This window comes from Myzus persicae, unplaced genomic scaffold (assembly GCF_001856785.1).
Source record: "Myzus persicae strain clone G006 unplaced genomic scaffold, MPER_G0061.0, whole genome shotgun sequence".
Taxonomy (NCBI): Eukaryota; Metazoa; Arthropoda; class Insecta; order Hemiptera; family Aphididae; genus Myzus; species Myzus persicae.
Window position 1 is genome coordinate 35,661 of NW_019101135.1, and position 21,324 is coordinate 56,984.

Genomic DNA, 21,324 nt, shown 5'->3' on the forward strand with positions numbered 1-21,324 from the left:
CTAATATAATATATAAATAATAGGTGCATTAACCTTTAAGCCGGAAAAAAGTTGAACGACCTCGAGTATGTGTCATCGTTTGACCGCCGATTGGGTGGTGGCGAGTACGACATAAGATCCACTGTCGACCTTGGTAACCGTACAGTATTTATTCGAACCAGCCACGTTATTGTGGTAACCTCAAATACGAAGATAGGTTAGGTTAGGTTAGGTGTCCTGTTATCAACTTCCGTCTTGCCACCGGATAGTGCCCGACGAATTTTCGGTGTGATTATATTATATATTATTAACTAATATATTATATATTTTTATTATTATAAATATAATATATTGTTGTAATAATATGTAGTAGTAGTCAATCATGTTTTACATTTTTTTATTTTCGAACCCGTCATGTGTGCCTAGGTACCAAGTTCTATAGCTATAACGATATATCTATATTTTTTAATGGGTCCGTGACCCATTAAATGTATAATATTGTTTTCTAATTCAACATGTATTACCATTCGTGTTTGTTAATATAGTTTTGTGCAATTTTTCATTATATTGTGTTAATTATTGTTCGTATGTTTTTAATGTAAAATTTTATTTATAAATCATAATATAATTTATACTTATACTATTTAATTGTTATTATACTTAAACTTGTTCGGTTTATCGCCGCATAAATTAAATTTATTTTATCGTTTTTTGTTACTATGGAAGAATACGGGGAAATTAATTTAACTAATCAAGAGTTGCAAATGTTGTCAGATTTAGACAGGTAAAAAATATTAGATTATGCATTGTACGTTAATACTATGTACAATAACCAAATTAATATTATTACTTATGTTTGTAAGTTCCCCATTCAGATTAATGAACATAGACATAACAGAACTATAATAAATTGTGTCATGTATATGTTATTCAATAGTTTTTACAATAGTGATTATTGTTAAATAAATATTTACAAATATTTTGATAGATACCTACATTTGTAAGTTATATTTTGTAAACATTTGAGCTAATAATAAAGACTATAAATATATTTTACAAATTAATATATTAGGAATATACCTATGGTTAACGAAGAGTAAGCCACTAAGCTATGTGAAATTTGTTTACTTTGTCCCCACTTATTTTTAACAAGTTCAAAAAATAATAATGGATCATTCAATTTATTATTAGATTTAAATTTCTTAGACACTCTTCCATATTTACTCTTTTTGTATACTTCTATATGTTGTTTTTGATCATTATAATAAATGTAGTGTAATAAAATGTGTAAGTATTTGTAAAATGCAAATCTTCCAAACAATTATGCACCTGTTGTTGTTGTAATTATAATGTAGTAAAGAATAACAATGACAAGTACATATTATACAATAACCTAATTTGATTTTTAGAATTATTCAATTATTAGAATTTCTAAATATATTTTAATATTTAGATATCTGTCATAAGACTATATTATTATTAGACTTCTAGGAAATACCCACACATCTGCTTATATATCATTCATTTTTCAAGATAACAAATTGGTGCAAATAGATTTACCATATAAAATTAATGTATAAAAACACCCCAAAAAATGTGGCTGGAGTATATTCTAGTAGGTAGGTACCTACTTTAAAGAATAAAATTGTTATATCTATATAAATATCTGTTTTTGTATACTAGTAATTATTTTAATGTGTTGGTGTCTTGGTGATATAAGCGTTTTTAAAATTTCTCCAATGTTCACTGAGATGATGATCTCAGATCTTGTATGCCCAACCTAACCCAGAAAGAATAATGACTATGGCAGAACTGGATATAACCTAACCAACATGTTAAAACTCACATATCACATTTTTTGAAACACATTTAATGTCTGTAATTTAAACCCTTAAAATCATAGTCTGGACTAGGAATGGGCTAACTTTAAAGGAGTGGCCCTCCTTTTTTAGCCCAAAAGTAAAAATAAAAGTGTACGACTAGCAATAAAAGGCATACATTTGATATTTCCCTCCATATGTTTTGTATTATGATTTTTTAATTTTACTACCTAGAATATAGTTTGCTGGCCACATTGATTGCAATTGTGGTCCAAAAGAGGCCTATGTACTATAGTTTGCCCAAACTTATTTCGTAAATTGTATTTATTTGATTAAAAAGTTTACAAATATTATTCAATTACGTAACCTAATGTTTACAATTATAGAAATAGGTAGGTACGTGTAGGTGTATGATATATTTTATTAATACTTACCCCTACAAGCAGAAGTGTACTCGTATTAGATCTATTTTATAACATGTGAAGATAAGATTTTTATTGGCTATTTACTGGCTACTTCAGTATACAAGGTGATTTTTGAGAAAATAAATACTAATTTTCTTGAAAAGTGTTAATGTTTTTATAAAATAGTAACATTCTACATCTAGGTATATATTGTATATTTGTATTATGTCAGTACTTATATTTTAATTTTAATCATCATATTTTGAAAACTATTAAACATACACCCAAGTATTACATATTTTTTTATTTTTGATGTATAATATGTTTATTTTATTTTAGTCGAATGTATGGATTTTTGAAGTTAAATGATCCAAAAGAAGAAAAGAAAAAAAAATTAGTTTTAAAAGTATGTATATTTCAATCATTAATAACACATTAATTATACTATAATGGATAGTTTCTTAAAATTAAGTCATTAAACAATCATTATTGGTATGATGGAATTTTTTTTTAATATTTCATTTTCTAATATCAGAAATAATTATCCATGTACTAATATTGGTTACACTGTTTAAAAATAATATGTATAATTTATCTACTTATTTAAAAACATTTTAAGTCCTAGTAGTCCCATGATATGTTTTAAATAGCCTATATATTTAAACTCTAAACCAGTGGTTCTTAACCTTATTAAATGACGAAACACTTAACATTTTATAAGGTTTTCGCAGAACACAACCCTAAAATAAAACCGTAATTATATACATTTTTAATTTTTAATATATCAAAAAGTGCATGTATATTGTATATATATATAGCATAAAACAGTTTGAGCAAACTTAAGTTACTAAAAAATAATAAAGACATTTTTAAGACAAATTAAGACAGTGAAACTAAAAATTTAGTTTAATTTTTGAATTTTTTTTCACTGATTTTAAAATGTTGGCAGAACACCGGTTAAGAACCACTGCTCTAAACTGATAAAAGGTTGCCCTTATTTAGTTTTATAGAATTGTCAAGTGTAGTATCTGCTATTCTAATTTAAATATTTAATATTGTAATTAATGATTTGAAACCATATTAGTTTTCATACAGACATATTTTTTCTGGCTAAAGGGCTTGTAAGTTCATGCCTATTATTTTTTATTTTTGATATTTTCTAACAAATTTTTTTTTGATAGACTTAAAAGAAATTGGCACCTAGACTTGTATCAAAAACTACCAATAGTAACAATAACTTAAAAAAATTAAAATATACACTACATATGCAAAATACAATTTCATATATTGCATCCTAACTCCTTGAATCAAATTTCTATTTTACCTAATATTTTATTGAACTTGGAAAGATTAATATTGCAAATGCATAAACTTATGAACTCTAGTAATTTATAAATTTGTTTTTGGTAGAGGTTTTGACAAAATNATTTTCACTTCAACTCATATCAATGGTAAGATTCATAGTAATTTACAATTATTGAAATGTAATGTGGTATCTTATCTGCTATTGAGTACTATGCGCTATGGAGTATACAAATCATCAATAACAATGCATAAATAATAACTTTAGTAAATCTATAATATTTGGTACTGAATCTATTTTTTAGTTATTTACCTACTTATTAAGGATGTTAATGCAAATGCAAAAAGAAAAAACAGAAGATGAATCTTCAAAAGCAATCAGCATTGATTCCAAAACATATTGCAAACTTGGACATTTCCATTTGTTATTGGAAAACTATTCTAAAGGTATTTAATAATTTATGTCCAATTTTATTATTATTTAAGGATGGGCTCTAAATTACGTTTGATTAAAACACGTTATTCTCTATAATTAAGATTCCTCAATAGTCTCAAGGTGAACCTATATTGATGTAATTCAGACTAATTATATAAGCTATATTTATTGTTATAATAAATACTGGATAAAATAAAAATGTTGCATTACTGCTATATGTTTGAATAATATTAACTATTAGTTTTATCACTGCTATTTAATTATTAAAGATTTATTTTTAATTTTAAGCTGAGTAGTTCATGTTTTTATGATTACTTATAAATTATAATATTTACTTCAATCATTTTGGTCAATATTTATTAAAATCTGTTAGCATTATCGACTTTTTAAACTTACATTTTGATTGTTTTTATTAATACTTATTTAAAATTTTTTAGTAATTATTTTAAAATATTTTATTTTGTTATAGCAATGTCTGCATACCACAAATATTATAATGATGCAGAAACTAACCATTGGAAAGATGCTAATTTTTTGTACGGGCTTGGTCTTGTATATTTTCACTTCAACTCATATCAATGGTAAGATTCATAGTAATTTACAATTATTGAAATGTAATGTGGTATCTTATCTGCTATTGAGTACTATGCGCTATGGAGTATACAAATCATCAATAACAATGCATAAATAATAACTTTAGTAAATCTATAATATTTGGTACTGAATCTATTTTTTAGTTATTTACCTACTTATTAAATTTTTTTAATTTAATATTACTTTTTACTATAAGATATACTTTTTACTTTTCAAAGTTTATATTATAGACTATGAACTATAAATTATGATATACCCAAAACAATAATTATATATATTTGAATACCTGTATGAATGAAGATATTATTAATTTATGTCTGTTAGATATTATAATGTTTTAAACATTATGTAACCATTCATTTTAGACACACTAGAGCAGTATTTCTTAACCTGTGTTCCGTGGATCTCAGTTAAGGGTTCCACTAAAGCACTTTATCTACATCATCTATCATTTATCCTTTTTTAAGATAATTTTAACCTAAACCTAACCTTTTAAGAAAATTATTGTTGAGCTATAATGGTTCTATACTAGGAGCTAATAAAAAAAAAAAGATAATTTTCATAAGGGTTTCGCATAAAAACAAAATATTTGTTTGGTGTTCCGTGATATCAAAAAGGTTAAGAAAAAACACTGCACTAGAGTACAATTATTATTTTAAATAAAAAAAGGCATATAATATGCAGGAGTCATTTGAGCCACTGAGGTGGGTGTTTTTTAAATTTAAAAGTAATAATAAGTAACAACCACAACTCTAAAAATGATTCATTTTGATTCAAAATGTACAAGCTATACAATTTATAATGCATATATTTTCCAAAAAATATCAATAATCTCTATACTACACAGGTTAAAGTAGCTAAAAGCCTGTGGCTGTTTAATAGTGCGACTCTTTCTAGGGTGTTACCAAAAGCGGAGTTTGGTCTCCTTATTCTAGTCTTCATGCCCCTACTTTATTTTGCTACTTGGTATAGAACTATTCCACTACAACATTGGTATCAGTGTACCTTAATCTCCCTAAAAATCCACTTTTTCTTGACCAGACCTTACTTTCTTTTCATTCTTTGAAACTTTCAATGACTTCCCCCTCAGCATACTTCTAAATAATTTTGCAATCTGCTACTACAATGCATTCATAAACAATATATCTTACATGCTCAATACATTATGAAGTCTACGTACATATTTTAGTCCATCACCTTATAAAGATGTCAATATCTGTATTTTAATATACAACACACAAAGAAATAATTCTGAATAATAAATAATGATAAAAATTGTGTTAGAATATTTTTAAATTTATTCTTATATTACTGTATTATCTGTGAATCAATACAAATTTAAAATTTCTAAAATTGCATATGATAAATGTGTTATGAAAAAAGTTGTATAAGGTAGGGTTGCATAGTTTTTACTTTTTATTAAAATTATTTCATTTTGATAAATGCAGATAAAAGTTCCACTTTCCACACATTTATCTATTGCTAATAAATTTTTCAAGTCTAGTTAAGATTTAGTGTAGTTTGGAATACTATGTAAAACATTAAACATTGTTGCAATACAATAAATTCTGCTCATCAAAACATTTAAGATGATGTCACTCACTATATTGTCAACGTAACAAATGGCATCTCTGTTTAACTGCAATCAACTGTTTAAATAAGTATCCATTAAAAAAATAACCAAGGTTATGCTATCTATACTTTTTAGTCTATACTATAAAATACCTATTACCATTTTTATAAATACTAGCAATACGGTATCTAATGTCTATAAATGCTATTCAGTTATTGGATAATTAAAAATCAATATTTTAAAATTATATTAGTGTATTTTTTTACAATAAAATAATTTGCTTACAAACAAGAATTATTTATACATAATATTTAGAAAAATATCAAACTTCGAAAAAGTCTATGCCTTGTTGTGAAAATAAAACAAAATTGTTATTCCTTAAAAAACGAGAATGTAGATCGAGAGGGCGAGAAACTAAACGTTTTTATTCTAATAAAATTCACCTTGTACATAACTACGAACGTTGTACCGAGTACCCGTGATATTGTATTATTATTATTATAATTTATAAGACATCGGTAGAATAAAGTAAACCAGTTTCCAAACTCGGGTGAACGGCTGCGGCTTAAGACCGTCAGTTTACCTGCAGCTGTCTGTTGGCTGCAACGTCAATGTATCATAAATTCATAACGATAATAACCAATAAGGAATAAGAAGAGCGTAGTAACAATTACAATAATAAAGATAATGATAGTCTTGATGGAAAAAAAAAACGTGAGTACGGCCGTCCGTCCCTCGGAGACAGTACGCGGTCGTCGCAACACCGTGGCCGCCGGCCGCGTTCTCCCGTTCTCTGGTCAGTCGGTGGCTCGGTAACCGCCCGACACTGAGCCGAGTATGTACAACGATGCACGCTACGTCACTACATGCGCGTGCGCGATCCCGCAGTAATAACAATACCGCTCGGCAACGGAGAACGGACCGGACAGACCACAGACGTGAGTTTGGCAACCACTGAAGTGTCTCACGCGCGGCTGAGGTTAGCGTCCCACAGGTCAACGTTTAGAGCGTTTTCATGTACGCGCAGTACCGCAGCGGTGTGTACCGTGTACACCGTACACGTTCGTAGTTAGTCGCGACTCGTAAGCGTAGTGCGTGCACCCGTAGTCCGTAGTAGGGATGCGCCGCCGCCTCTTCGGCATCCTTCTTCTCCTATAACCTCTTCGGCATTATAGTTTCCGCCCCACCCTCCGACCCACCGCCGTAGTTCCCTCCGACCGTAGCCGCCCGCAATTCGACTCGGCGGGGCAGCCCTTCTCCCACTCATCTTTTTTTCATTCCGTCTCTCTCGCGCGCCCGTCTGCTCCCGCCGAGCATCCCTTCTCGCTCGCGCCGCGTTCCCTCCCACCGCCGCCGCTGCCATTCGGGGGGGAGACGCCCAACGCACGCACATCCATCCGAAAGACCCTCTTTTTTTTTTTCACGGCGACCGTCGACGACAATGTCCTCTACACCGCACGACCTGCAACTGTACATTCTACGATAATCCTAACAATATTATTATTTTTCTTTCGTTTTTTCAAAAATCTCGTCCTCCCCGGTTTTGTTTCCGACGTGCGGCCGTGCGGGTCGACTATAGTTTTATTAATTTCCTCCTAGTTAGGTTTAGTCGTCGCCGTTTGTCCGTCTCAAATGCCTCCGGTCGTCGTTTACGTATACCGATTGTTAATTTCGCACGTAGCGTTTAGTGTTCATTAGTTCGTAAGTCGCCGCCGCCGCCGCCGCCGCCGCTGCCGCTCCAGTGTTCGTACATCGTACGCGCTGTAACTCGTTCACACACACGCGTGCACTCAAATTCACTCACACGCGCGCTCCTCGCGCACACGCACGCACCGTCTCCTGTTATCTCAGGTAAACTTTGACACATGTATATACTGTATATATATACATACGTACATTGTTGTGTAATATTAATATTTATTGTAATTACCATAGGTACGGTATTATTAGTGTTTCCTGTCTTGTCTGCGACGGGCGACGACGACGACGACGCTCCCGCGCGTGCATCAATCCGACGGCGCTGTCGCACCGATGACCGATCGACAATCATACCGCCGCGAAGTGGTTTTTTTTTTTTTTTCACGCATTATTATATTTCTCCAGATAATAAACATTACGCTATCATCGCCGCCGCACCGCTCACAGTATCGGCCGTGACGCTCGCGCATCGTAAACAAAACGCCAACGCGCCGAACCGCCGTGGCCGCACGTAGGCAACTAGGCACATCAAGGCGCATTGGCCTTTTGCCGTACTGCTGCCACCGTCGACGGCGGTCGTCGTTTTTTGTGTTATGTAGTTTTAGTTTGTTTTCGTTCGGGATTTTTTTAGTTGCTGTATTGTTTTTTTTATTTTTTAACGTGTGCATTGTTGGTCGGTTTTCTTTTTAGCGTTTTACGTTTTGCGACCGTCCGCCGTTAGTTTCTGCCGTTCAAGCGCGTCGTCGTCGTCTGTCGTCAGTATGATAATATAATAGTATGTCAGCATTTTTTTTTTAGTTTTTCTTGTTGACAGTGATCTGGGTATTTAGTTTCATACTCAGTATCATACTTATAATGTAGTAGTGACATTTAACATATTTTTGCTGTTTCCAATGCAATGCGTACGGTCAATAGTATTCATCGACAAGACATTTTGTCATTTTTCTTCATTTGATATCTTTTTAATAGGTCTTTTTTTATCATTTATGTCAGAAATGTTAAAAATATTTTATTAAACAATAAAATGTTTGCCTAGGCCATGTCATAGTACAATTATTTGTGTGACAATGGTTTTTTAATATTAGTTTAACTTAGACTAATTACAATTGAACATTGATAAATGTTAAGGCTCATTTATCAGTGTTCAATTGTAAAGTCTTATGATCCAAAATATATGAATTTCTATTATTTCTATTCTGAGAACAACAAACATTGAATATCTTTTATTTATTACGTGTTAGGACCCAAGTAATTGCATTGTTAGTCCTACGCCTACTTATTTAAAACAATGGCAACATTTTATTCTTTCTAAATAGTTGGTCACAATGCTATTGACTAGGTACTCCCAGTTAATAATTACCTATTAAAAAACTCGACATGTTGAATCATAGCTATAATTCTCTATAATATAAAGTATTTGTGTTATCAACACATTTTTTTAATATTTGAGGCAACATTTTTTATTCATATTTTGGCTGTATCATTTTAAAATTAATATTTTGTCTGTTATCTATTTACCTATTGTAAATATTATATTTGATTTACCCACCATAATATAAATATTGTTTTAAAAAAATTTTAATCATAAATTGCATTGTTTAAAAAATTTAAAAAATAAATTGATTGAGATAGATAGGATAGATAGATAGATAGATTGATATAAATGATTGATAAATACATATTTTGTTATGTCTTATGCTATTATTAAGTGAAAATGATTATCTATCAATAAATGTATAAATATTTTTGGCCAACTGTATTTTTATTTTTATGGACAGTTGATAGTAGAAAATAAATAGTATTTAATTGTTATCTAATTTAATTTTAGCTTAACAAAAACAAACTTCACATTTCACTTACCTAGATACTTAATGAATTCTACATTAATCCCAGCTAATTCAAAACACTTGAAATTGTTTAATGTATATTGACCACTTACTATAGAGTAAAATTACTTAGGTACCTACTGAAACAATGGAAATTTATTATTTGTCAACTATATTTTGAATATAAATTAATAACTTTTGTTTGTATAATACGCATAGTCGTTATTAACTACATAATTTATTGTAGGTTTAGACTTGAGACATTTTTTGACAAATTTTGACAGTATGAAAATTGTATAATCTTTAATTTAATAACTGTTAAAATAATTTAAAACAAAGTAAATGTATTCCAACATTGCATTTAATCATTATATACCCTGCCAATTTGGCATGTGGCCAAAATCATCAAACACCACTAATCACTATATATCCTATTATAAAGTTATTTTAAGTCCCTGGTATGATAGGATATTGAATTTGTATTCAAATTTCTAAATCTACTAATCAACTATACCGTAATTTTGAATAATTTAAATAATCGTTTTTCAGGTCTATTCAGTTTTTTCAAAAATTACTTTATATTGACCCAAATTACCAACGGGCCAATGAAGTACATCTTAGATTGGGTTTGATGTACAAAGTGTTTAATGAGTGGGAAACAGCATTAAAGCATTTAAAACACGCTTATTCAGATGTCAGCTTAAGCACATTTTCCAAACTTGAAAGTATGATTTAAATTTTTGATATTTTCAAATCTGTTTTATTTATTCATTCATTTATTTTTATTTTCAGTAAGCTTCCATATAGCACATTTATATGAAGTACAAGGGAAGTACAAGTTAGCCAAAGATCATTATGAACAGCTCCTTAATGATTCAAAAATTACTGTTCATCTACGTGCTGATATCTGTAGACAGTTAGGTTAGTATAATTATTACATATTAATTACTAAAATATGTCTTATAAGATAAGAAATTAATTCAATATTTTTTTTAAATATTCCATAGGATGGATGTACCACAGTTGTGAATGTCTAGGAGATAAAAATCACCGTGAAACTGTTGCTATTCAATATTTACAAAAATCTATTGAAGCTGATAACAAATCAGGACAATCTCTTTATTTATTAGGGCGTTGTTATGCAAGTGTTGGAAAAGTTCATGATGCATTTATAGCATATCGTAATTCAGTTGAAAAATCTGAAGGAAATGCAGACACATGGTGTTCCATCGGGTAAATTGACATTTTGATCATATGTTATAAGATAGTTTATACATTTTATTACCTACTAATAATATTTAAAAAAAAAACAGACCTTCAGTAGTTAAATGGATATTATTACATTTTTAAACATTAAACAATCATTACATTTAAAAAAAAAGTGGACAATTAGGTACCTCTCTGCTATACAGTAATGCTATATCCTATGTGAACGCGAGCGAATTCTATTCTTACCATGCTGTTTGTCGTCGAGTGAGCGATGAAATACAAGTGGTTTTGTTTTTTACCGCGTCACGTAAGACATAGCGTAATTGCCAAGCATGTAATTTTAATGGGTGTATTATATTTAAATTCAATAATAAATCATTGTATACAAAAATGATTATAAGGTGCTCTATAAATAATTAAATTTCATAATTAATAGAAATTGGAAATATCTCATGGCTATAAATATGAAAACTTTCTGGTAAATTTTTTTTTCTGACAAAGGAAGAAAAACTTGTTGGGAATCTTTAAAATTTCTCATGTTAGGTATAGAAAGAGAAACTTATGAATTTACAAAATTATGAAAATGTCTGTGCATAGTTATAATATCAAGTAATTGTTTAACTTATTATAAATATTAATGTAATTATTTGTTATTTTAATTATAGGGTACTATATCAACAACAGAACCAGCCTATGGATGCATTGCAAGCATATATATGTGCAGTACAATTAGATAAAAGCCATAGTGCAGCTTGGACCAATCTTGGTAATGTCAATTGTGCATGAACCCACTGAGTTTAGAATGATTTTAATTACATTTTTGTCTCAGGTATATTATATGAAAGTTGTAACCAACCAAAAGACGCTCTTGCTTGTTATGTTAATGCAACAAAAGGTAATGCAGTAGTAAGTGAAACATTGATAAAAACAACGTTAAATGTTCCAGCATCTGCAATATCAAATATGAATCCTAATCTTGGTCAACGTATTAAGTTTTTACAAACTCATTTATGCAATGCACCAATGCCTAGTATTACTAGCAAGTGAGTTTTATTTTTTACTTGCGTATTGTGAATACATTTGTTTATTTGTATTAATATTTTAATTTACATTTCAGAAGACGACAATTACCTTCAATTGAAGAAGCTTGGAATTTACCAATTTCAGCAGAAATGTCTTCAAGACAACAACAGCAACAGCAACAACAACAACAACAACAACAACAACAACAGCAACAACAACAGCAGCAGCAACAACAAAAGACTGTACAACCACCATATCAAAAATCACAGGATATGATTGCTACACCCCATGGGCAACCTCCTCCTTATAATTCATCCAAACCAGATAACTCATTAGAAAGTGATACCAAAAGAATCAAAGTAAGTGTTTGTTGTTTAATTAAATTGTTTCTGGTTTTAAATTTAAAAAAAAATCTATTTAACTTTAAGGTTGAACCTCAAACTAGCAGTAACAGTAATCCTCCTCAACCTGCATTTTATTTAAATAGTATGCAACTTCAAACAATGAATGTTCTTCAAGAAAATTCTCACAATTTATCACATAAGCAACAAGTATATAATAATAATATAGACATATTTTACTGATTTTGCACCAAATTATCTCATACTTATTGGATTTGAATCTATCTAGGCTTTGCTACAGCAGTTGCAAAATAATTATCGTATGATGCAACAGCATCAACAGCAATTGCGGTTGAAACAACAACAACAAAATGGCCCTAGTCAACAAGGACAATATCAAAATCCTACTGTGATAAAACAGTTCTCTGACCAAAGCCGAGGAGATTCAAAATCCAATGATTTAATTGATGATTCAAGTGAAAATCAAGAGTTGGATAGAGAATTGCAAGCTCTCCTATCACACAAGGAATTAACTACTTCATTAGCTGAAGATTTGCTCAAACAGTTTGGTTCATCAGATGAATTGAATATTAAAAATGATACTAATACTACTACATCACCTCCAGGTACAAAAATTTAGAATTAAATAAATTTTCATGTATATATTATATAATTATAAGCCATGATAAAATAGATTGATTTTAAAATCAAACTTAATTTGAATATTTTAGAAGTTAAAAGTATACAACAGCCGTCTACAACTGAGAAGGTAGTTAGATATCAAGATTCAAGTTCATCGGATACTGATTACTCTTTAGACTTAACTGCTGAAGAAGTGTTGCAAACTGCTGAGTAAGTAATTAGTTAATAAAAACAAAAATTCAATATAAATTTACTTAGCACTTAATACATAAAACTATTATTAATACATCGAGTTGTAGAATGTTTATTTTTCAATGTATGAGTTCTTAAAGTATGATATCATAAGTAACCCCGTAAATTAAATTTATATGATGAATCTGTGATGTTTAATTTTAATGTAGATCCAGAACAAAAGTAGCATTAACTAAATTTTGAGGGTTTCTATACTGTGACTTTCAACTTGGGTACTGATTGTGAATTGTGTGGCTCTTATATCAGATACAAGCTAAAATATTATTTCTGTTCCCTGAGTATCGATTTCGCCTATGTTTTTTATCCACAAACAACTACAAATTAATTAAAATCCTTAATATTTTTTTCTTAAGAGAACATTATACACACATGTTATGTTATCTCTGTGTTACAAACATACAAATACAACTTGTAAGTTAATTTGGGTTCAACATAACCAGTTTTATGTTTAAATTTTAATAGTAACGTTAATTTACCTATTATAAAACTTAATCTACGTTTGTTTGTTGGTTTTTTATGATGTTTCTATTTTTAAGCCCATTGAGTACCTAAAATGTTGCAATTGAAAGATACTCATAACTCGCTTTAAAATTAAAATACTGTAAAAAATTGTCCTGCATGTACAAATAGCGTTGTTATTTTAATTTTCACTAATAGGTTGCTACTTAACTCTAATATTAAAGCTTACAACATAAAATTGTTTCTGTAAAACTAAAATGTACAGATTGTAAGGCGTACGCAATAAATGAAGGTATGACATCCTCTTAATGCTTTTTTAACTACATGTGATTAGCATATTAAGGTATTTTCTTGTTTATCCATTAATTTTCAATTTCTTTCAAATGATAACGATCTGCTGATCTGCTTAGTAAATGATAACTTAAAAAATCTGATACTATGAGGTATGAAATAGTTTTATAAATATTTTTCTGATCAAATTTAGAAAATGTTTAAATTCCAGTTAACATTAAATAATTGTATAATGTATTTGTTACTAAAGTTTAATTAATGATAAATGTAAGAAGAAGTACTTCCATTTTAAATTTGACTAACAGGTGATTTTGTTCTTTGTGTTCACTACCACCTGTGCTACTTTGTTTTTAAACACCTGACTAGTGTACACTTTTTATCTTATTTACTATATAAAAAATATAATAGTTTTTTTACCCATATTAAATTATTACTTAAAGGGCTGTTAGAAATCTCAAATTTGTTTGTAACCAGCCAGTTTTTCAATACCTCAAATAAAAAGCTTAAAAACCTGTTAAAACTTCAACGACCATTTTTTGTTGTTATAGTGGTGTTCATATAACACTGGTTCAAATTTCAGCTAGCATTAGTTTTACTGATTTTGCTAATGGTTTTAATTTAAATTTGTTTGTTTGGGGGTTTTAATAAACAAATTTTTTAAAATCTGGCTTTTTATTTCAATTTTGTTAGAAAAAGAAAAAAACTGAGGATGTACCGTGCTAGTTATAAATCAGTTAAAAATCCTGTTAAGTTAGCTTTAATTGATCTAATTTTTATAAATAAATATATTATAATCGATGACTTGAAATTAAAATAAAAATAAATAAAAATAATAACTGAACTTGAGTATATATTTTAGTTATTAATTTGTATTTAAATATTCAGGAAAGAAACAGGACCTGGTATGTGGAACAGAAATGTTTTGAGTCCAAATGGGCCACCACCCACACCTCCAGAACCTCCTCCTCAACAGTTGACACGTGAACAATTACTGCCATCTACTCCATCAGTTATGCTTGAAAATAAAAAAGACGCATTTAGTCCAAGATTACAAGAGTTTTGCTTAAAAAATCCTATTGCTGTTGTTCGATGTTTGGCTGGTGCCCTAAAATTAGGTATATAAAATATTGCTGTTATATTTATAAGTTAAATGCTTTATATTTTTACTTAATTATATTTCCTTATTATTTTTAGATTTGGGATTGTTTTCAACTCGAACATTAGTAGAAACTAACCCAGATCATTCTGTTGAAGTTCGAACACAAGTTATGCAGAGCAGTGATGATAACTGGGATGTAAAACAAAATCGAAGAGGTTGGGCTTGTATTAGTCATCGATCACACACAACTATTGCTAAATATGCTCAATACCAAGCTTCCAGTTTTCACGAATCAATAAGAGTTAGTATTTTTTAATGCTTATTTATTTTTATACGTACTATTAAACACTTATTATTTCATGAAGAATTAACTACATGCTATTATATTAAATGAGAATATTTTTTTGTATATTTTGTTTATAAATTAAAACATACTGTATAGTAATAAAGATAAATGTAGAAGAAAACTTCCATATTACAAAGTTGTAAAAGGGTAAAAAAAAAAAATTAATTTTAAAGAATTTCATTAAATCTTTATATACATATATATATAAACCAAATACCACCTACTCATTCATCTCAAAAACTACAAAACATATGAACTTCTTTGAAGTCTTAGAGTAAAATCACCTATTACAAAAATAATAGAGAATAACACTTTTGAAGGAAAGACATTCATTTGTCTAAATATTGGCAAAACGTTATAAACATGAAAAATTATTCAACCACTAATTTTTGGATGAGGTTGTATTAACTATTGGTAATTTATATTATTTGTTTATAATTTTTTACTTATTTGTTCTTAACATAAATTTAGGACGAAAAAGATGGTGTACCAAATGTTCATTCAGTTCCTAATTCAAATTTATCTGACTCTGATTCTAAAGACTCAATCACTATGGAAAAGAAACGGAAAAAGAATATCGTAAGTTGTTTGTTATTGTAAAAACTTATATTATATGTTAAATTACAATAATGTATATTTAAATAGAATTTGCCTGGTGTGAAACCTCCTGCTGGTAGTAAAATGCTTAAGTTTGGAACCAATGTGGATTTGTCTGATGAGAAAAAATGGCGTCCACAACTTCAAGAACTTACTAAGCTACCAGCATTTGCACGAGTTGTTTCTGCTGCTAATATGCTTTCACATGTTGGACATTCAATTTTAGGCATGAATACTGTTCAGTTATACATGAAAGTAAGAATTATTTATAATTATGCACAAAACTATAAGGAGATTTTAGATTAATTTGTTTTGTTTATTTTTTAAAGGTTCCTGGTAGCCGAACACCTGGGCATCAAGAGAATAACAATTTTTGCTCGATTAATATTAATATTGGCCCTGGCGATTGTGAATGGTTTGCTGCACCTGATGCTTACTGGGGTGTCATTAATAACCTTTGTGAAAAGTAAGTTTAACAAGTACCATGATATATAATAGAAATATCATTTTTTATTAATAAAATAATAACTAAATAAATATAAATTATTATTAATATTTTACTTTAGGTACGGATTAAATTACTTACATGGGTCTTGGTGGCCATTGGTTGAAGATTTACTTGCAGCAAATGTCCCTTTGTATAGATTTTTGCAAAGACCCGGTGACATGGTTTGGGTAAATTCAGGTAATATTGCTTTAAAGAATCATTAGGTATAATTATATGTCTAAAATACCTGTGTCATTAGGTTGTGTCCATTGGGTTCAGGCTGTTGGTTGGTGTAATAATATTGCATGGAATGTTGGTCCTTTAACAGCTAGACAATATCATCTTGCTATAGAACGCTATGAGTGGAATAAACTGCAAAGTTATAAAAGCATTGTACCAATGATTCATTTAAGTTGGAATTTGGCAAGGAATATAAAAGTATCCGATCAAAGACTTTATGATCTTGTTAAGTAAGTTAATTTTGTTACTATTTTACTTATAACATGTTACTAAAAGAAAAAATTTTTTTTTAAAGAATGTGTTTAATGTGTTCTCTTCGGCAATGTGGTATAACCTTGGAATTTATAAAGGTTAAAAAAATTCAAACCCGTTTCCACGGTAGAGGCAAAAATGAAGCTTCACATTATTGTCATGACTGTGATGTAAGTTAATTTTATTCATCATCTTTAATAGCCTAACTTCTAATACTGGTGGTTTTTTACATGTATTTTTAAATGAGGCGACTAAATATTAATTACACTTTTACTCTAACACAGTAACACATGTGTATTGTATAAAATGTTAAAAGTATTTTTTAAATGGTATGGGTTATGGATAAAGGAGGAAAGATTTGCTAGTTCTCAGTTATGATTAGGTCACTAACATACGAGCGGTGGTCATATAACAGTGACAACTGCGCCCAGCTGTGTGAGCACTGTCCCCTGCCTAGCAGGTAAAGCAGTTGTATACAAAGTACCCCAGGGTTTCCCAAACTTTTTGCAATGGCGACCCTTAAATTTAATCTTAATTAGGTACTCTAACCCCTACTACAAAAGAATTAAGTATGCCATAAATAAATACTATTTTTACAATAATCAATTTTATCATTCTCTCTGACAAGGTAACAAATACTCCATAATCATGTTAAAATATTATAAAGATTACTAAAAATATGTCATACATTCTACAATACTAGTTAGACTTCATATTATTATTATAGAATATAGAGGTATCAATCACGGCTAAAAATAACAGTAATTGTAACTGAGTCGCGATCATTCAAAAAGATTTCACGACCCATGGTTTGGGAAACGCTGATGTACACAGTTGTCTTTAGAGGTAGTAGTGTTTTGGCTCTCAGCTGGCATTATGCGCATGTACCCTTCACATTATTAAGTGTTAATGTGTTAACGAATGGTAACATGCAGCGTTAAACTGCAAAATCCATAATACCTTATAATGTTACAGAACAAGTCATTCTTACATTTTGTGCAAAAAAAAATTAAAATATTTCAAGGTTTTATTTATTACCTATTTAAACTTCAAAGCATGTTATATCTAAAATATACATGATATAAAATATACAAAAATTTTAATTTCTGAAAATTCCAAGTGAACTGATGCCTCACTTGTCTTAGCCCCAAAACCATCACTCACTACTACTTGAATGTAGTAAGTGTATTTAATGATACATGAAACTGTATTATTATAATCATTTACAAAAAAAGTATTTCATACTACTATTCTGCTTCAGATAAAAACTGTACTAAAATATCAACATTTTATTATTTCTGTATGATTAATGGTATTTAATTTTCAATAATATACTTTTATTTATTTAGGTGGAAGTATTCAATATACTTCTCATCCGTGAACAAGAGAAAAAACATTGTGTTTATTGTGTTATTTGTGCGAAGAAACAATCTCCAAATTTGGAAGGGTTTGTCTGTCTAGAAGAGTATAAAATGTCTGAACTAATAGAAATCTACAACAGTTTTATATTACATTGTCATACTACACCTGTACTGCCACCTAGTAATAATACTGTAGCACAATTAACGTAAGTTGCGGCAATAAAAAATGTTTCTTTTTTATTAATATGTAATATGTATACATGTGTGTGTATGTACATATATATATATTGTGTATGTGTGTGTATATTTGTGTATAAAAGTACATATTTGAATGTTTAAGTATTTTACTTAATTTCATAAACAATATTTTCTACAAAACTTTTAATATTGAAAAAGGTCACATTAAAATGATTGTAATAAACCATAAGATAATTTTTGGATTATTATCATAATTTTATCAATGAACACCAATGATTCTCAACTGAAAAATATCTTAATGTTGAATATATTTTTGAACCGTTTATTATATTTGAAAGTTTTATGTTAAGATAACAAATTTAACATCACATCAGCTTACACAATAGAATATATTATGATGTAAAAGTGTTTTTTGTTTGACGTGTCATGTATATGTACATGAATTAACGATTTAATTGGTTTATGAATCAAATGTCTATACATTCTTTATGTCTGATAATATTTTAGTTTTTTTTACATTTTTATACACAATTTAAATCTACATATATTTTTTAAATTGTAGATTCTTAAAGCTTAAACACCCCAAAAAATTGCTTTACATAAACTTTTTATTAACTGCAATAATTAGGGAGTTTTATAGTAAACGGTTCTTGAGTTTCAAATTGGTTAATTTCATATAAAATTTTTCCATGGAATTGTCTAGTGTGGTAAATTTTGTATTTAAGTTTATGGCAGCTCATTGCACACATGTGTTCACGTAAATTGTACAAAATTAAAGGACTGTTAATGCCATTTATAGTAAATGCATAATAACTATAAGAAACAAGTAGAAAAATATTGTATATATTATGTAAATTTAAATTTGGTTGTAATATCTACACACCTTTCTAGAATTTTTCAGATCTCAGCGTTGTTTTTTTTTTACCGGAACGTTCTATTAACATGATATTTTTATACTGAAAAATCAAATTTTATTTTACTTTAATCTAAATATTTTTTCCGTGCCTTTATTCTGAAATTATTTTATTCAAAGTACAAAATTGTATGTTTTTTTTATTCATAAAACTATACAGTCATGAGATTATGAGGATACTGAATTTTGATTTATTATCTTCAACATTATTAGTTATTTTATAAACAGTAGTACAAAACAACGAGCCTTATATTTTAAAGCTGGAGTTACATAGATATTATAAGGTCCAAAAAATTATATGATACCATTGTATTTTTTTAAAAATATTAATTGATTAAGCTACTGTTTATAAGTAAATTTTATTTGATGACCATATTTAAAATAGGTTTATAAACCTATTTAAGTATTAGGTTAAAGTATTTGAAATAATATTATTATGCATAATTATATTTTGTTTCTTAATTCTTTTTCTCTAAATTTAAATGATTCTCCAAATTAAATTCAAAAATAATTTATTAAGTAAAAGGTTAGACAAACCATTTCCTCTTTATATATAAATATATAATTTTTTTCAATTTATTAATAATATTTTCATCTGGTCAATTTTTGGGTTCCTTATTAATTTTTTTTTTAGTAAAAAATATTTTTGGACATTAATTTCGTTTTTTGAATTAATTTAAAACTATTATTGTGTTAATTAGTATATTTTTTTTCAAATTTAGTCAAAAATGTGTTTAGTTCAATTTTATAGTAATTTATTTTTTAGCCACATTTGAGTAAGACAACTTATCACTGCCATAAACTAAGGCGAGACTTCTCGTCCTCGTCACCTAGTACTGATTTTAGCTGTGCTTTTTTTTTTTTTGTGAACAACATGTGAATGTTGTATTTTAAATGTGTTCAATAGTTTTACATATTTAAATCTATTTTATTTATATGTTAATAAAAGTATCATTGACTTCTTTAAATAAGTAATAGCTTTTAATTTTTAGTTTGAATTTAAATGTATTGTATTTTATAAACATTTATTTAGATTTAAGTTACAGTTTCAACTTTTTTTTTAGTTATGAAAACAAACATTATTCTTATTATATATTTTTTCTTTATAAGCTTAGAAAAATATTAAAAACCTAACCTGGTGTTAAGTAGCGAATTATTGTAATATTGAAATCATATTTTCAGCTGTCAAAAGCCGACTTGTATTCATTGTATAAAATAGTTGATCTCATGATTATTTTATTTTTCAAATGATAAAATTATATTATAAAATATTGTAATAAAGCTTTAAACTATAGAATGACTTGTCTAAATGGTTTTTTTATTTGTACAAAACTTAACTTTAATTTTCTTCTAAATCTAACAACCTGAACAGTTAAACTGTATACTCTGTTCAAGATAGGAACAGAACTCGGTGACTGGCTTCTGCTCTTGGGTGTGGCTTTGTTCCAAAGCACTAGTCTTGTGTGTTGATTGTAGTGTCTGACAATGTGTCTGACTGCCGCCAAAGGTCTGTTCTTATCTTGAACAGAATATTGTTTATTTACCTATCATATTTACCACTAATTTGTATTTTTAATCAATCATCATTAACCATTAAATGCTTTCCCATTGGTAAATGTTACGGTTAATTTTCGTGTTCTTTAGTAGTATATATTTTAACTAAAACACATGTTATAATAAAAAAAATCTTAAATTAGTGTTCCATAATCATTTAGATTATTAGTCAGCTTATCAACTCATTTCTAATTATTATGACTTCATTTAAATTGCTCCGGAATGGTCGTATGCATAATATTTTTTTAAATTATTCTAAATACTTGACTAAGTCAATTGTATTATATCAGTAAGTGCTCATTATAATTACATAAAACAATTTGTATGCATTTAATCTTCTATAAATTGTGAATCACAATACAATATTTTGTGTATATCTTAATCAGATTATGTGATAGATTTTATGGATGTAGCCATAGCTCAATATT

The 21,324-nt window shown here is 28.6% G+C and overlaps 1 protein-coding gene across 3 annotated transcripts; it reads left to right on the top strand.

The window, feature by feature from the left end:
- The first annotated feature begins 305 nt into the window (after positions 1-305).
- On the top strand, positions 306-19,570 carry LOC111027825 (lysine-specific demethylase 6A). 3 transcript variants are annotated; one of them, XM_022306278.1, is made up of 22 exons: positions 306-763; positions 2,543-2,609; positions 3,811-3,952; positions 4,411-4,522; positions 10,182-10,357; positions 10,425-10,553; positions 10,640-10,865; positions 11,507-11,607; positions 11,671-11,884; positions 11,959-12,223; positions 12,293-12,415; positions 12,495-12,831; positions 12,937-13,057; positions 14,735-14,964; positions 15,044-15,249; positions 15,766-15,873; positions 15,940-16,146; positions 16,221-16,357; positions 16,458-16,576; positions 16,638-16,848; positions 16,914-17,040; positions 18,220-19,570. In XM_022306278.1, the coding sequence occupies exons 1-22, from the start codon at positions 699-701 to the stop codon at positions 18,439-18,441; spliced, it is 3,645 nt and encodes a 1,214-aa protein (XP_022161970.1). In that variant the 5' UTR covers positions 306-698; the 3' UTR covers positions 18,442-19,570. The 3 variants fall into 3 exon arrangements, with proteins under 3 accessions (XP_022161970.1, XP_022161967.1, XP_022161969.1); XM_022306275.1 differs by lacking the exons at positions 306-763; positions 2,543-2,609; positions 3,811-3,952; positions 4,411-4,522 and adding an exon at positions 7,165-7,959; XM_022306277.1 differs by lacking the exons at positions 306-763; positions 2,543-2,609; positions 3,811-3,952; positions 4,411-4,522 and adding an exon at positions 8,113-8,581.
- The last annotated feature ends 1,754 nt before the right edge of the window (positions 19,571-21,324 follow it).

What these genes read in the sequence shown, in the direction of transcription:
- LOC111027825 (XM_022306278.1), top strand. Translation starts at nt 699, where the DNA reads ATGGAAGAATACGGGGAAATTAATTTAACTAATCAAGAGTTGCAAATG. An exon ending in CACTTCAACTCATATCAATG is followed by an intron (nt 4,523 to 10,181) that starts GTAAGATTCATA and finishes ATCGTTTTTCAG; the next exon opens with GTCTATTCAGTTTTTTCAAA. An exon ending in ATGCCTAGTATTACTAGCAA is followed by an intron (nt 11,885 to 11,958) that starts GTGAGTTTTATT and finishes TTTACATTTCAG; the next exon opens with AAGACGACAATTACCTTCAA.